We start from the raw sequence: 17,311 nt of genomic DNA on the forward strand, positions 1-17,311 counted from the left end.
TATCATAGTTTCCACTAACATCTATTCTTACAACCCCTCTATATTGACACAATTGGAACTCCAAGAGTCAAACAGTCTTACATGGGAAGTCCAGTTAGGTTTTTTTAGGTTTTTGGTGGGTGGGTGTGTGTGTGTGGGGGGGGGGGTGTTTAGGTTTTGGGTGGTGGTGGGTGGGATTATTCTGTTGTATTCACATTGGTTCTCATAGTTCTTGCAATAAGAGTGTTTCTCAAATGAACCCTACCCAGGATAAGGATCCGTTAGGAACCAACCTTTATTGCGAGAACCAAAAATACCTAAAAAAAATTAGAAACACACAAAAGTACCAGTCACCTCAATGATGCTACTTGTTACCAAAGAGTAGATGTGGTGGCGATGCTTTCCATAATAATCCAATTTGTTTGTCATAGGTAAGATGTGGTGGCAATGCCTTATACCGCTCATGTAATCATCCACTTTTTGTATTATTGTGGGGTAATCTTACTACTAACCAGTAACCATTTTCGAAAAATACAAAGGGAAAAGACACATGATGATGAGTACTTATACACATATGTTTTCATAGTAATTAACACCATACCCAACATCTGAAACATACTCTATGGCTTCTCCTTCTCATCCCACAAACCTTCACTTTGTCTTGTTTCCTTTGATGACTCAAGGTCATTTGATACCAATGGTAGACATGGCCCGTATACTAGCCCAACGTGGTATTATGGTTACTATAATCACAAGTCCAGTTAATGCAAACCGTTTTAAATCAGTTATTGATCGCGCAATTGAAGCTGATCTCAAGATCCAAGTTCTTGAACTTCAACTCCCATGTGTTGAAGTTGGTTTGCCGGATGGATGTGAGAATTTTGACTTGTTGCCATCAAATGCACACGCGGTTAACATGTACTTAGCAATGATTATGTTAGAAGAACCAGCCGAAAAAATGCTCCAAGACTTATGTCCACCTCCAAGTTGCATCATCTCAGATGGCGGTTTCCCTTGGACTAACGATGTGGCGAAGAAACTCGGTGTTCCAAGGGTTGTTTTCTATGGACCTGGATGTTTCGCGTTCTTGTGCATACACATAGTGACAAATACAAATATACTAGATGAAATTGATTCCGAATCAAAGTACTTTGTAATGCCTGGCTTGCCTGACCGAATTGAAGTTACCAAACCTCAGGCTTCAACTTGGGGAAGAGGAGACACAAAAGAATCCACGAAGATTTTTGAACGAATGCAAGAAGCCGAGAAAGAAGCAATAGGGATTGTGGTTAATAGCTTTGAAGAGTTGGAGCCCAAATATGTTAAGGAATTTGCAAAGGCAAAAGATAAAAATGTTTGGTGTGTAGGGCCGGTTTCACTATACAACACTAGCCTCCAGGATAAAGCCGAAAGAGGAAACAAGGCTGCGATCAACGCTAAAGATTGTTTGAAATGGCTAGATTCGAAAGAGTCAGGGTCCGTGATCTACATTTGCTTAGGAAGTCTATCTTATGCTTCCACCGAACAAGCCATTGAGCTTGGGTTGGGACTCGAGTCATCGAACATACCTTTTCTTTGGGTCATCAGGCACCCAAGTGAAGAATTTGAGGAATGGCTCTCCAAAGACGGATATGAGGAAAGGGTAAAAAGTAGAGGCCTAATGGTCCGTGGTTGGGCACCGCAATTATTAATATTGTCACACCAAGCCATTGGTGGTTTTGTGACACATTGTGGATGGAACTCGACTCTAGAAGGGATTTCAGCTGGGATCCCAATGGTTACATGGCCACAATTTGCGGAACAATTTTTAAATGAACGATTTATCATAAACGTGTTGAAAATTGGTGTCAAAATTGGGATGGAGGTTCCTGTTATCTTCCACGAGCTAGATGAGTCAAAAGAGATTGTGAAGAGGGATGAAATCAAGGAAGCTATAGAATGCCTAATGAAGAATGATGAGGAAGGAGAAGCAAGAAGAAAGAGATCCAAGGAGTTTTCGGTAATGGCAAAGAGAGCAATGGAGGAAGGGGGTTCGTCTCAACGTAATATGACGTTGATGATTCAAGCTGTAACCGAAGAATTAGCCAAGAAGCCTACACTGGTTCAAGATATTGTGTAGCCATTGTAACTTGAATTATCAAATTGGATTTCCTGTTTTTCACCTCTACTTTCCCCATGCAAAAGGAACACTATAATAAGTGTTGGTCTTGGGGCATGATCTGGTAAAACATCAACTGCTTTTGAACAATGTTAAATTCCCCACAAGGCCACAACCCTTTTGATCAGCATTTCAAGTAATAACTGACACCCCTTTTGTGTATAAAGAGGCTGGTGGAAAGGAGAACAATGGTAGTGATAGATAGCCAAAACAATGTGCTTCTTTTGGTGTTAATGTTTTTGGATCAAAGGATTGTGATCAAGAATCATTTTGGGGATGTATTTCTATTCATATAAGACTCGAAAAACTTTTATCAAATACGTAAAATGGGAAAGGGGTGATCGACCTTCAAACCATTGCCATCTTTTATAACATACTAAAAGTCTAAACAAACAAACGAGTACCCAATAAACACTCACTAATAGCAACAACTATTGTTAGGGGCGGGTGAGGTGGGATAAGTCTATCTCTGAGGATAGAGATGTTGTTTCCTCTGAGACCCAAGAATTATGAAAACACCTTTTGAGTGATCGACATACTAAAAGTATAAAATGTCTAAAATATTTATGTTGCTACAAGGAAATTTGCATTGGATATATTGGGGAGAGTTCATTGGGGAACATTAAAAAAGTGGAGAATCAGGGAACACTTTTGAAAATTTAATTTAACATGTTAAAAATCAACTTTTTCTAAAAAAAATCGTCGCTTTTCCTTATAAATACATGTAGAAATATTTTTAATAAAAAAACTATAACATATAAAAAAATATTTAAAAAACAATTTAAAAATATAACTTATAAAATTAACATGTTAAAAACATTTTTTTTAATTTGTCAGCGTTTTTTCTTATAAAAATGGGTAGAAACTATTCCAATAAAAAAAAATTTTGTACAAAAAAAAAAAAGTTAAGCTTTTTTTCAACTGTTTTTTTATATTTTTAGTTTTTGATTTTTTATTAAAAATGCTTCTAAAAGTATATAAAAAGAAAAGCGCCAAAAATTTTTTTGAAAAATTGATTTTTAATATGTTAAGTTCAATTGTTAAGAGTGTTTCCCGGTTCTCCACTATATATATATATATTTAGCTACTTATTTGCAACAAAAATATTTTTACGATGGATTTCCAGTTTTCTGAAACAATTTATGACTGAATTTCCAGTTTTTTTAAAGAATTAGTGACCGACTTTCCATCCATAATTTATAAATTAAAATGTTGTTTTATTTTATTTTTAGTTTTTTGCCTTTTTAAGTTAATCGTTTTCTTGAAGAGATGATCTATCATTTCCAAATTCAAAATCTATTATAATCCTTCAATGAAACTCTAAGGTAGCGTTCGTTTCATGGAATGGAATGGAATGGAATTGGGAAGCTTTTCTTTGTAAAATTGATGTTGGTTTGGGGAGGGAGGAATTTGAAATCCAATGAATTTCTTTAATCAATGAAATTTGTGACTATTTCAACATTCCATTCCATTCCTTCATTAGAGTGAAGGATTTCTAAGGAATGTTGAAATAGTCACAAATTTCATTAGAGTGAAGGATTTAAATTCCTCCCTCTCCCAACCAAGATCAATTTTACAAAGAAAAACTTCCTAATTCCATTCCATTCCATTCCATGAAACGAACGCTACCTAAGTGTAAGACGGTAAGACCTAGATGTTGTTAGAAATAATGAAATTAATAAGACTTAAAAATAAACAAAAAGCTATGGGGTGTCATTACAAAACCATAGAACTTCTATGATAGAAGTGCAGCATGGGCTATTAAAAAAGTTGTACTAATGTTGGGAATTTTAGTGTTATTGACATGTATTTATGATGGTAAGATAATCAGAAAAGTCGAAAGATGAAAATAACGAGTTATTTCACGTGATAAAGATGCTACGATGAAGAAAAGGAAGTAAAGCTAAATACGATAAAGAAGAAACGATAACGATAATAAGATTGCTTAAAAAGATAGGCTTTTAGCTTGTCTGAGGTTATTCTCAAAATAGCTCGAGCCGAGCTTTGTGTTTAACTCACGAGCCGAGCTCGAGCTCAAATAAGTAGGCTCGAACCAAGCCGAGCTCGAGCCTAGTCGGGCTCGGGCTCAGCCCGGCTCGTTTACACCCCTAGGCATGACCTTTGCATTCAAATGGACAAGCAACACCGACGGTCATTGGCCGTCATCACCAATTCTTGGCGACACCACCTATTGGTTGTCGCCTCCACCCCCTGAAGCTTCTACGACGCTGCTACCAACACCACTGTTGCCACTTACACTACCGTTGTGTTCAGCACCGCCGCTGCCATTGTTATTGCCTCTTCTGCTTGGGTCTCCGCCACCGTAAACATCAATATAGCCAGTGAACCCATTATATTTTATCTTTCTATAACAACTCATTTCAGCCCAAGCTAATTTTAATCCAGACCTTGTTTATGAGTTTATGAGTTTATGAGTTCACATTGATGATAACTGTTTATTTAAAAAAAAAAAAAATTGAATCCGATTATTCTATAGTTTTATAAGATATAAGTTTAAAAGAAAAAAGAGAACAGTAATGTGTTCTTTTCTTGATGAACTATGAAACACGTAAATAACATGTTTTCGTATGTTGACGAACTATCTAGTAAGGCTAGAGGGTATGGTGATGGTCCTCCAAGGGAGGATGATCCGCCACGTAGGCAGCACGTCATAGTCCTCCCAAGGATGGTCCATCCCACAAAACTAGAGGGTATGGGAGGATGATCCTACCCCACCACTATGTACAAGTACCACCAGCCTAATGTACAAATCACAAAGGGGGCCCACCATAATTGGTTCGTCGCAAACGGCAAGACCTCGACGTTGAGGACGGGACGTGGGGGGGCCGGCGTGGAGGGCGGTTCGTCGCCGGTGGAGGACGGACCAAGATGGTCCTCCATACCGTGCAGCCTAATGATCAGCTCAAAACAAACATCCTAGAAAACAAAACCGCAAAACCACAAAGAAAGTAAAAAAAAAACGTTAGAAAACCAAGAAACCAAACCCAAAACGTTTCGAAGGGCCAAAACCTGAACCGCTTCAATACCGTTCGGATTTGAGCCAAAACCAAACCAAATCCATGCATGCACTTGAAAGATGAACCCTTAACCCCCAAACTATCATTAAAAAAATCCAGACCAAATTAGCCTGAACCAGACCAAAACGGCCTGAACCATACCAAACTGAAAACTGGGTTTTTTGCTAAAGTCAGAAACGAAAACTATACCAAGTAAACCGGAATGGTTGAACTTTTCATAGTCTACCATAAAAAAAAAAAGAAATAAATAAATAAATAACATTCTTCATCCAGCTATTCCACCAAAGGGTTCAAACCGCCATTATCACCTGCATCTGCAACACCATCTTGAACTTGAAGGATTTCCTTTTGCAACATTGATGTTCCTTGAAACGTCATCATAGCCGAACACGATTGCCTGAGCTCGTTAAGCTGGAACCCAAACAAATGATATATAAGCTATATAATAAAATAAGAGGAAGAATAGACATTATGTACCACAAAACGGTTAATGGGTCAAGTCAAACTGGGTTGACCCGCAAACACCTTTTTAATGTTTACACGATTAAATCCCGTGACTTGTAAAAACTACGGAAAAGTCCTTGCTTGTGATATATGACCCGAAACTTAAAAACTAAAAAAATTAAGTCTGCAAAGTTTCTATAGAGGACATTTTTACCAAGTCTGCAAAACTAAAAAAATTAAGTCTGCAAAACTAAAAAAATTAAGTCTGCAAAAAAAAAAAAATAAAGAGTGAAGTACACGAATAGTCCCGTTGGTTTTTAAAAATTTTGTATTTCGTCTCTAGCTTTCCAAAAGTACACAGATGGTCCTTGTGATTTTCACTTTGTAACGTATTTAGTCCCCAGCCAACAAATCTAAAGGTTTCAGGAGGTCCAAGTTATGGACTAAATGCGTTACAAAATGCAAACCACAGGGACCGTCTATGTACTTTTGGCAAAAGTTGTGGACTAAATGCATTACAAAGTGCAAACCACGGGGACCATCCGTGTACTTTTAAAAAGCTAGGGACCAAATCCAAAATTTTGAAAAACCACAAGGACTATCTGTGTACTTTACTCTTTCATAAATTTAGTAACTTAACCATGCAAAAATAAAGTTTGTAGGGTTTTCTTTTTACATTTGCCACTAAGCAAATTCTGTCTTGAATAAATTTGTGAGGTTTTCTCTATTTTGAATCGATTTGGGGCGACTTTGAATTTCGCCACGTTTTCATTTAAGCTAATTTTACCCGTATAAGCCATTAGACTAATAACACGTTACCTGATCAGGTAATATTGTTTCAAAACCGAACTTATTGGTCCATATGGATTTAGCTTCTTCTGCAGCTGGAAGCACAATCTTCTTTACTTTCAAAGAAGAAAGTAGTCTCTCAATGCAAGTAAACAGTAGTTGAAAGTAGCCCTGCCAGTATACAATGAATCCCGAAAATGTTTACTAAAAGAGATTATTAAAATAATAATAACAATTCGATACATATTGGTTTGTAATTATAACTAGTTTTTGCCCCGCCCGCGTTGCGGGGCAATAAGCCGAATATTTCTCTTATAACATGTATGTCTGTATAGAGGGCAAAATCGTAAATTATATTTTGAACTGAAGGCGAAATCATAATTTTAAACTGAGAGCAAAATCATAATTTTGAGCTGGGGGGGGGGGGGGGGGGGGGAACATAATTTTATTTTGAACTGTGGGAAAAAACGTAATTTTGAGCTGAGGGCAGAATCGTAATTTTGAGCTAGAGGAAAAAACAAAATTTTATTTTAAACTGGGTGCAAAAACGTAATTTTAAACGGGGGGCGAAACCGTAATTTGAAACTGGGAACAAAATTAAAGGTGAGTTTTTGAACCGAGGGCAAAAGCGTAATTTTGAGCTAGGGGCAAAATTATTTTATTTTGAGCTGGGAGCAAAAACGTAATTTTAAATAAAAGACGAAAGCGTAATTTTAAACTGGAAATAAAATTAAATTAAAAATAAATTGGTCCAGCCTGGCATTATTCACCAAACTTACAAATGTATATGTAGGAAATATCCATACCTTCCCTTGGTTACATTTACTAGTAGCAACGATTGGGAGTTCAGCTAAATCCTCACCAAAAACACGTAGCGTTCCAGCTGTCACAACTTTTGAGCTGCTCGATCAAATAAAAAGTGTCGTCAATAAATAAATAAATAAATGCAAAAACAAACGCAAAATGACGTAAATATCCTCACTCTACTGTTAAAATTGCACAAAGCATTCCTGCAAAGTCTTGGCTCCAGATTTTCCTTCTGTTGGAAAAAAAGAGAAGATGTTTTAAGTTAAGAAAAAAACTAGATTGACGCCATAGCGCGTTGCGCCGGCGACGCTTTAGTTGTTTATAGATGACGACACGTTATGTGATGCGTTAACCATATGAAAATGCGTGCTTTGACGTGTCCGATCTAAAGCATTGCGGTTACAAAAGAAATGGAATCGAACCATAGTTGGTTCGTTTCGTGAGCGTTCCATCTAACCAATACACCACCCTTACCTTTGCATCAAGACATAGCGACATCAAACCATATCTTGTTTCCAAAAAAAAAAAAAAAAATATGTCGAACCTGAGTTTATATCGTTTACCTGAGTTTATATCGTTTACGTTGAAACATGAATTTATACCGACACGTACATTAAAATGTCAAAACGTAGACAAACTGAAAGCGTACATAAAAATAAGCAATGAAAACGCATTGTATTTGACCCTACTTGTTTCCGAAAAAAATTATGTCGAAACGTGAATTTACAGTTACACCGATGCGTACATAAAAATAACGTGAGAAAATAGTTTTTTTCTTTTAAGCTAAAGTATGAAAAAAACGGGGGATAAATTAAGTTATAACTCAAAGGGGTGAAAATGACATTTATAAAATTTTTAGAAGTGTAGGGGTGTAAATGTCAATTTCGAAAGTTAAGGGGCTGTTTTTATCAAGTTCAAAAGTTTAGGAGATGTTTTGTCTTTTTGTTAGAGGATGTTTTTGTCAAGTTTGAAACTTAAGGGGGGTGTTTTGTCATTTCGTTCCACCGACCTTTTAGTTTAAGATAGATATAATAGCAAAGAGAAATCATTGATTAACGATTAAAAATATTCCAGTTAATTGGTTATGCTCACCCATACACCATTGAAGGAATAAAATCGCGTCCACTAGTTGCATCAACAATGGGGTCAAACCCTTCCTATTACCATCAAAAACAAAGTCAAAGAAATATTCAAACTAAGAATAGTCAAACGGTCAAACCACTCTAAAATCAAAACAGTACTTACATGAAAAATGTTAACGGCTTGTGCCAGCAGTTTCCTAGCTTCACTGGGGGCGTTTTTGCCTCTAAGAACGACAAACTTAATTTCCGGATTCGAAGTGGTTTCTGATTCCGAATTGTTACTGTCGTTCTTTTGTCTCTCCTTAACAATAGTCAACATATCATCACGGAGCGTTTCGGGTTCATGGGCAAGCAAATTTTTCAAAACCAAATTAATTCTCTTGCAATCGTTGCAGCAGAACCACTCCCCTTTAGGCAACGCCTGTAAGTTGTGGATGTTATAAATATTATAATCAAGCGAAAATCAAAAGAAAAGGAAATGCAATAAAAAAGTAGATGTTACAGATATTATATATACATAGGCCTGTGAATGAACTGAATGTTCATAACTTATTTAATAAACCAACAAACATGAACACAATTTTATGTTCATTTAATTAAATGAACGAACATGAACAAACGTTTTGTTCATTCATTTATGTTCATGAACGTTCGTTTATGTTCGTTTATTTACATTTGTTTATGTTCGTTTGCTTATGTTTGTTCGCTTATGTTTGTTTCAATTTAAATACATAAATAGTTATAATTATATATATTCAACAGAAAAGGAACTTTCTAACTACTTATATAAACCATTCGTTTAAGTTGTAAACGAACGAACATAAACGAACACGAACATGCCCATTTTCTTAATAAACAAACATGAAAAAAATTTGCGTTCGATTATATTTTTGTGTTCCGTTAAAGTTAAATGAACGGACACGGACACGGACATGTCAAGGTTCGTGTTCGTTCGGTTCATTTACAGGCATGCACACACATACATACCTTTAGATCAGCCATATTACGTTCTCTCAGACAGCCGATGTGATATTCCCTTTCACATTGATCACAAACTATGACTGTCCGGTCATTAAAGACACATTTCGTAAAATCATGGCATCTGCATAAACAAAACCACATTGATAAATAGAGAGAAATTTTGACTTATACATCATCCCCTTTTTTTTTAATTTGGCAATAAAGAAACGGGTCAAAGTGGTTGTATTTTGTAGGTCTCCCAAAGTGTACTTTTAATACGTACAACCCCCTTTTATTTTACAGATTAAGATAATAACTAGGGGTGCAAACGAGCCGAGCGGCTCGCGAGCTACTCGAGATTGGCTCGAGAAAAAGCTCGAAACGAGCTGAGCCTTATCGAGCCCGAGCCGAGCTTGAGCCTAAAATAAAGCTCGTTTGTTTATCGAGCCCGAGCTCGAGCCTCGCATGTGAAGCTCGTTAGGCTCGTCGAGCCTTATCGAGTCTTAGTGTAAACGAGCAGAGTCGAGCCGAGCTTATTCAAACTTGTTTACAAGCCGACCTCGAACCTAAAAATAAGCTTATTTAGTAAACGAGCCCGAGCCCGAGCTTATCGAGCTCGCGAGCCTAAAAAGTCTATTATTTATATTATTTTTATTTAATATATTAATTAAAAGATAATAAACGAGCCGAGCCCGAGCCGAGCTCGAGCTTGAAAAAATACAAACGAGGCGAGCTCAAGCCTTGAAAACAAAGCTCGAATCGAGCCGAGCTCGAGCCCAAGCTCACATAAGTTAATCGAGCTCGAGCCTGGTCAAGCTCGGGCTCGGCTCGGCTCGTTTGCACCCCATTAATAACTAATGTAAAATATTTTACAGATTAAGATAATAACTAATGTAAAACCAAATTTCTATAATCATATATTCATATCTACCAAACTAGCACCTTAATGTTAACTATTCATAAAATAGTGACAAAATCATTTGTAGGCAAACCATCATGAACTGAAAAGGCCCGTTGGGGCCCAAACTAAGACAACCCTTTTCGACCCAATTTTAGTTTTTACTAGAATCAGTGTTACCTGCATAAAACACATGCGCAAAGATCACTGTTTTCTGAGTGTTTGATAATACGAATGCAACGGGTCATATTAAGTTCTATAGGATTAACCCCTGCAATCCTTCCAGCAGCCAAAGCATTCTCATTTTCTCCATGAGTTTTCATCGAGTGTTGGCAAATCTTGCAATACCATTTGCCACGTGGGATGCTCGTTTCCTCTGCACATTCTGTTAGACCAAAACTTTTAGGCTCACCGTCATCGTTAAAAATGTTCGAAATTACTAAACTGACCTTTATGAAAGGACCTAGGGCATCCGTCACAAAGCAAGAGATCTCCACCCTCTCCACAAACCTTACACACATCATCATTAGAGCTCAACGAACCTCTTCCGTCTTCGGCGTTCTTTAACGAAACTGCGTAGTCATGAAGTGACACTCCGTTTGACATGTAAATATTATCGTATCTGTCAACGTTTCAAACATTGTAATCAGTATAAAAACAAATACGTTCAGACAATTCTATATATATCGTTCTAAATTTAATAATATCATGTTTACCTTTTCCAAACCCTAGAAATGTCATATTTATCGATTTTATAGTGAATAAAAAAGTTACTTAAATTGATGGTGAATTGAAAGGGTTGATATATATGCGTAAGTGCGATATAGCAAACATGATTGTGACTTGAAAGGGTAAGTACGATATTTAAAAAAAATTAGAAGGATATTTATGAAATGTAAACTTATAAAAAATGTATATGTAAATAATCCAAATAAGTAAACAGTTAAACACACACGCTAGAAGAAAACATATGTATGTGTATATAGCAAAAACTCACGGTTTTCTGCGTGAGGCCCAACCAGCATGAGCTTCAAACTGTGAGGCACTGATCTCAGTTTTGCAACAGGAACAAAAGATAGCATTACCCAACTTATAACCATCTAGACATTTCTGTAAACAAAACAAAACAATTTGTTGGATTCTTTCTGGGTAATAAATTATAGAGTAAAATGCTATTTTCGTCCCTGAGGTTTGGGCAGTTTTGCGACTTTCATCCAAAGGTTTGTTTTTCCGCATCTGGATCGAAAAGGTTTGAAATGTTGCCATTTTCATCCCGCTCGTTAACTCCATCCATTTTTCTCCGTTAAGTCAGGGGTATTTCCGTCTTTTTTGTTAACTTAAAGGGCAATTCAGTCTTTTTCAAGGGTATTCGGTCTTTTTACATAAAGTGAAAAAAAACCGAATTGCCATTTAAGTTAACAAAAAAGGACGAAAATACCCCTCACTGAACGGAGAAAAGAGGATGGAGCTAACGAGCCGGATGAAAATGGCAAACATTTCAAATCTTTCCGATCCAGATGCGGAAAAACAGACCTTTGGACAAATTCGCAAAACTGGCCAAACCTCATGGACGAAAATGGCATTTTACTCTAAATTATATTTATTCGCATATGAATTATCAGATTTGTTACCTTTCCACGAGCAACGTAAGTTAGTTCAGTTCCATCTGGTAATCCTCCTTCCTTAAAAACAGGCGAATGCAATGAAAGATTCCTGAAAAAAAACATCATATGATTAGTTTCCTGCAAACCATAGTTATTAAAAGCCATCGCCTCTAGCGCCTAGGCCCATTTTTCAGGCGAGGCGAGGCAGTTGCGCTTTAAGTCGAGGAAATTGCGCTTTAATTCTCCAGGTGATGGTTCAGGCGCACATTCCGGCCAAATTCTCTAAATTCCGACAAGATTCTAGCTAGATTTCTAATTTTGTCTAAGGGAAACTACTTTTCTACACTAATACACTAATGTTTTTAGAACTTTTGGTTCTAAATAGTTGATATATAGTTTTATATAATAGAATTTGTTTATTTTATTTGAAGAATAGTATTCTTTTTCTAATACATAATATATTTTTAACTTTTTTCCATTATGCGCTTAATTTTTCTCAGGCCCTCGCTTTTTTTGCGCTTTCCGCCTAGGCCCCAGGCGAGGCCTATGCGCCTTGAGTGTGCTTAGCGCCTTTAATAACTATGCTGCAAACTTATGGAACATATTTTAATAAAATCAGAGACCGACTTTTTCGTTAGCTTTGGTCCACTCTTTTGTAGTGATGAGGTACATTTAGTAACACTAACGATGGGTCTTGGTGCCGAAGCGGATCTTGGTGACCTACACCACCGTAATAAATATTAGTATATCTATAAAAAGTACGAAGCTTGATTATCATTTTGTATTCTACATTTCTACCTTTTGAGTATCTTTGAATTCTTTATTTTGTTTCCTGAAAATTTAAACTTTCGAGCCCTTCTAACGGTTTTCAGAGCTGACTTTGAGGACCTGAAAAATCACTCGATAGATCGGTTATAAAACGAAGGGACATTAGACATTAGACATTAGACATTATTAAAGGATATTAAAGAGAGAAAAGAAATATACTTGGATGAAATAGATTCTGACTTCCTTTTTCTGCCTCGTTTATTCTTGGTAAGAATGGAAACTGCTGAGGATACCTTCGGGTCCGGACTTGATGCCCTATGAATATTAGACAATAATAATTTGCGTTAAACCTAACGAGCATGAATTATTGGAATTTAAAGAGAGATGCATTCATTAAAGCAATTATGAAAACATTAGACATTAAAGGAAATATATAATGCATAACACAAGGGCATTTTAACATACCCAAAAGTTAAGAACTTTTTTTTGCTTTAATGAGGGTAAATTAGGCTTTCAAACACTAATTACACTTTAATCCCCTCATCTTAATTACACTTTAATCCCTCATCTTTAACAAATATAGATAATTAGTTAGTATTTACAGTTTATTCCCTTATAAAAAACTATCTACCCCCCACGATTTTTAAACAATCATAACTTTTTTGTACGTTAATTTTAAAAACAAAAAAAATTACACCATAAAAAGGAGTATTTTATTCTCTTTAATTTGAGTAAAGTATTGCTATAGTTTTTATTTAAAAAAAAATGATATGTTACGTGATTAACAGTGTCTAAGGTGAGCAATAACTGAATCGTTAACCAAAACCAAACCGAATACACACGAAACCGAACCGAAATCAACTAAAAACTGAATTAACTAGAAAACGATTAACCGAAACCCGAATTAACCAAAAGCGGTTATCATTTTTTTGTACCCTCGTTTAACCAAAATTAACCAAACCAAACCAAACCATTCATATTTTCATATATGTCTAACTTTTATACCTTCAGTTCATGTATTTCATATTCATACCTCCATTTTATGTATTTATACTTTCCATTTCATGTATTTATACATCCATTTCATGTATTTATACACAATTTCATGTAGTTCTAAGCAAAAGTTTTAGTCAAAGTTTGGTTTTGGCTATTAACCGAAGTTAAACGAATCAAACCAAAAACTGTCAATCTAACTGATTAACCGAAAACCAGTTGGTTGATAAAATAGACTAATCGATGACTTCAGTTTCGGCTTGGTTGAGGATAATAACCGAACCAACCGAACAATGCACACCCTGGCAGTGTCTGTGTTTCCTGCCGCATCGCGCGGGCACCCTTCTAGTTAAAAGAAATTAATGAGAGAAAATAGAAAAAAATACTTGGACGAAACAGATTCTGACTTCCTTTTTCTGCCTCGTTTATTCTTGGTAAGAATTGAAACTGCTGAGCTGTTACTTTCAGATACCTTCGGGTCCGGACTTGATGCCCTATGAATAAAGAATGGTATTAGACAATAATCTTTTGCTTTAAACCTAAAGAGCATGCATTCTTGGAATTGAAAGAGAGATGCATTCATTAAAGCAATTACGACGGGCTATAATAAAAAAATCAGTAGAACATATGGAGCAAACAAAACAAAGATAAAATGAAATAGAATGAAAAATCAGTAGAACAATTGCATGTTTTACCCTAAATTTCATACGTCAAATCTGGTCCGGTCCTTACCCTACAACATATGATATTTCTAAAACACTGTTTAATGTTTTTAAAGGATTGAAACGTTTAGGGTTATCAAGAAACCAACTAAAGTCGACATCCAAATGTTTTTGTGGATATCTTTAGATGCATTGACACCAACATCATTATTAAGATGCATTAATGATAATTCATACCTAAGTTGACCACGAGTTGCAACACAAGGTTCAGCTTCCACTTGTTTTCTATCCACGCACGAATCACAAACCAACATATTTTCAGTAGACGACCCTTCGATTAAGCCTGAAATCCACGAAAAAAAGAACATCCTAGTTAAAAAACTACATTAACCAAATAATATATAACAAACTATGTCGGTTAGAGTATTGTTCACCATTGCATTTTATACACATGGAAGGTCCCTTCACTGGCAATGATCTAATTACAGTTTGAAGAGCTACTTCTGCAGGTTCCAAAGCCGATGCTTTACATATTTCAATCACATCAAGGAGACTTTTACCGTTTTCAAGACGGATATGTTTGATGGCATGTCTGTATAATTTGCATGCGTGCATCTCAAACTGAGACGGTGAAATGACCTACCATGCAATAAGTCAACAAAAGTCAAACCCATCCTTTCAACCCAAAAAACCCCATTACGTATAGTGCACTGCGCTAGGGATAAGTCGATAACATAACTTACTTTGGTACCCTCACACAAACTGCAAGAACACAGTATGCCAACACCTTTGATCACTCCTTGCAGCTTACTTGCCTGTAGTAAAAAAAAAAACAAATCTCAGTCGCGTCCTACTTGTTAACGATTAAACCTTAACTAAACTGCCATAAATGATTATTCAATTTAAACATAGATTTCATCCCTTCATAATTCAGTAACTACTACATTAGACTATTAAAAAACGTCAATGATAACATACAATGTGAGGACCAACAATCAAACCTATGAGATCAATCAATTAATCATATCAACTTATATAAGAAACCAACAATGAAACCTCAACGAAAAATCTTTCCATCGACGTTATTCTGATCGAAGATAGATTCAAAATTCAAAACCACAAAGTTTGTCCCTAACTACCTTCACATGACTATAACAACAACAAACGTACATTGTCCACTACATATTATGTACTTTTAAAGAACGCCAACGTTAACAACTTAGCATACAACATGAGGACCAACCGACCAACATTCAAGTTTCAACCCTATGAGATCAATCAATTAATTATCATCATTCATCATATAAGCAACCAACAATCAAACCTCAACGAGTAATCTTTCATTGAGTTTGTCACTCCCTAACTACTTTAACATAACTACAACAACAACAAACGTACACAATACAGTGTGACGAGAGCAAGCCTTACCTCTATCCCAGTGGACAGAGAGGCTGCTCCCGATGACACCCCTGCACAAAAACACCTGTTCACTACATGATTATATATTATATTAGTATATCAATCCACATAACATAACCTCTAAGTAAAACAATCATAGCAAACAAAATATGATCAATTAATAAGGGTACTACCTTGGCAACGTAATTGTACGAAACGCGAAAACCTTCAAGCAACCCGGTCTCGAGCAGCTCCCTCATGTTAGTTGGCATTCTACCCAACCCAATCTTCTTAGACATCTTCATCTCCAAATTCTTCCTACTTGGAGTCCCCAATCCTTCAACATTCTCCTCCTTCTCCGTCTCCTTCTCCGCCAATGCTGAACGCGTAAACCGCTTAGGACTTCCGCTATCCACTTGAACTTTACTTTTCTTGCGCTTCACGTAAACCTTCTCCACCGATCCCTTCTTAGCTACTTCCACCGCCGGAGCTTCATCTCCGCCGTTGATCACATCCGACACCGCCGCCGATTCTTCTCCGCCGTCCACCACCACCGCCTCCGCCTCCGCCGCCGGTGCCGATTCGCTGACGTCATCAATCACCGGAATCGGAGTTTTAATCCGTTTATTCCGGCGATTCACACGCACTTCTTCTACCGATTTCGCAACACGATCGTTACGTAACCGCTGTTTGTTCTGTTTGTTCTTCCGGTGAATCGGTACACTTTCCGGTGAGCTTTTCGACGAGCGAGTTCGACCGGAGAAGCAATTGAACTGAGATCGAGCTTCCAATGCGAAAGCTAGCTCTCTCTTCATCTCAATTTCAATAGCGATTGATCGGAATTGAAATCGGAGTGAAAAATTGGGGGAAAATCGGAATTCGGTGATGAATCGGTGAGAATGTGTGAAATTAACGAGCAATTGGAAGCCCTAGGGTTTGTGAGAGTAGAAATTGTTGTTAGGAGTTGTGAATTTATGTGATTTGTTGCTCCATCTGCATGAATTGCAGATATTGCAATTGGAATGTGAACAGGAAGATACAGATATAGAGACAGAGAGAGTATATGTATAGGTGGAGAGTGAAGCCCAAATTAGAATGATTGTAAAAGTAAAGTAAAATAAAATAAAAATAGAAATGACTTTCACGTTGACTTATCCAGAAATGTTTTCTTCTAAATAGACCCTCCCTGAATATCTCTAAATGTCATTTTTTCTATTTATTTTTTTTTTTATTTTTATTTATATTAAACGAACGAACAGAAAAGATAATTTGAACATACGACAGGTTATACGTCACGAACGAACAGAAAAGATAATTTTTACATACAATCAGGTTATACGTTTGTTTGTGTGCATGTTTTTGATTGTGTACACGCTCGAATTTGTTCGTTTGTGTTTAGCGTATTAATGTTGATATGACGGCTAACTTAAAAGGCATGTATGTTCAATAATGTAGTCGTGTTGTGTCTATAAAAAGGTTTTACTTGCGTTGTAATTTATTATATAGCGAGTAGGGTTTGTTCTTTAACGAGTATGTAACATGGAAATGGTGCATAAATATAGAGAAATTATCAGTGCATAAATATAGAGAAATTATAGATTCTTCGATATGCACTAGATCGAAACAAATATAATTAGGTATTCAAGTATAAGTAGCTTTTAAAAAGGTATAATTATATTTTTTTATAACCTACTATATTTAGATTATATAGTTCACTCCTACGATATATCA

The 17,311-nt window shown here is 36.4% G+C and overlaps 2 protein-coding genes across 3 annotated transcripts; one reads left to right on the forward strand and one right to left on the reverse strand.

Moving 5' to 3' along the window:
* The first annotated feature begins 581 nt into the window (after positions 1–581).
* On the forward strand, positions 582–2,284 carry LOC110891304 (UDP-glycosyltransferase 73E1). Its single transcript, XM_022138996.2, has one exon. It carries the CDS (start codon positions 602–604, stop codon positions 2,096–2,098), a length of 1,497 nt encoding a protein of 498 aa, XP_021994688.1. The 5' UTR covers positions 582–601; the 3' UTR covers positions 2,099–2,284.
* Positions 2,285–5,230: 2,946 nt separating this feature from the next.
* Positions 5,231–16,672, reverse strand: LOC110891305 (increased DNA methylation 1). Of its 2 annotated transcripts, none has more exons than XM_035980337.1 (19): positions 15,775–16,672; positions 14,926–14,997; positions 14,617–14,821; positions 14,420–14,525; positions 13,928–14,014; positions 12,747–12,842; positions 12,558–12,647; positions 12,387–12,479; positions 11,787–11,868; positions 11,153–11,265; positions 10,605–10,777; positions 10,336–10,540; positions 9,285–9,399; positions 8,461–8,718; positions 8,308–8,372; positions 7,391–7,447; positions 7,215–7,308; positions 6,439–6,579; positions 5,231–5,586 (listed from the first exon to the last, which is right to left on the reverse strand). In XM_035980337.1, exons 1-19 carry the CDS (start codon positions 16,393–16,395, stop codon positions 5,449–5,451), a joined length of 2,811 nt encoding a protein of 936 aa, XP_035836230.1. In that variant the 5' UTR covers positions 16,396–16,672; the 3' UTR covers positions 5,231–5,448. The 2 variants fall into 2 exon arrangements, with proteins under 2 accessions (XP_035836230.1, XP_021994689.1); XM_022138997.2 differs by having other exon boundaries at positions 13,907–14,014.
* Positions 16,673–17,311: the final 639 nt, after the last annotated feature.

This window comes from Helianthus annuus, chromosome 11 (assembly GCF_002127325.2).
Source record: "Helianthus annuus cultivar XRQ/B chromosome 11, HanXRQr2.0-SUNRISE, whole genome shotgun sequence".
Lineage (NCBI taxonomy): Eukaryota > Viridiplantae > Streptophyta > Magnoliopsida > Asterales > Asteraceae > Helianthus > Helianthus annuus.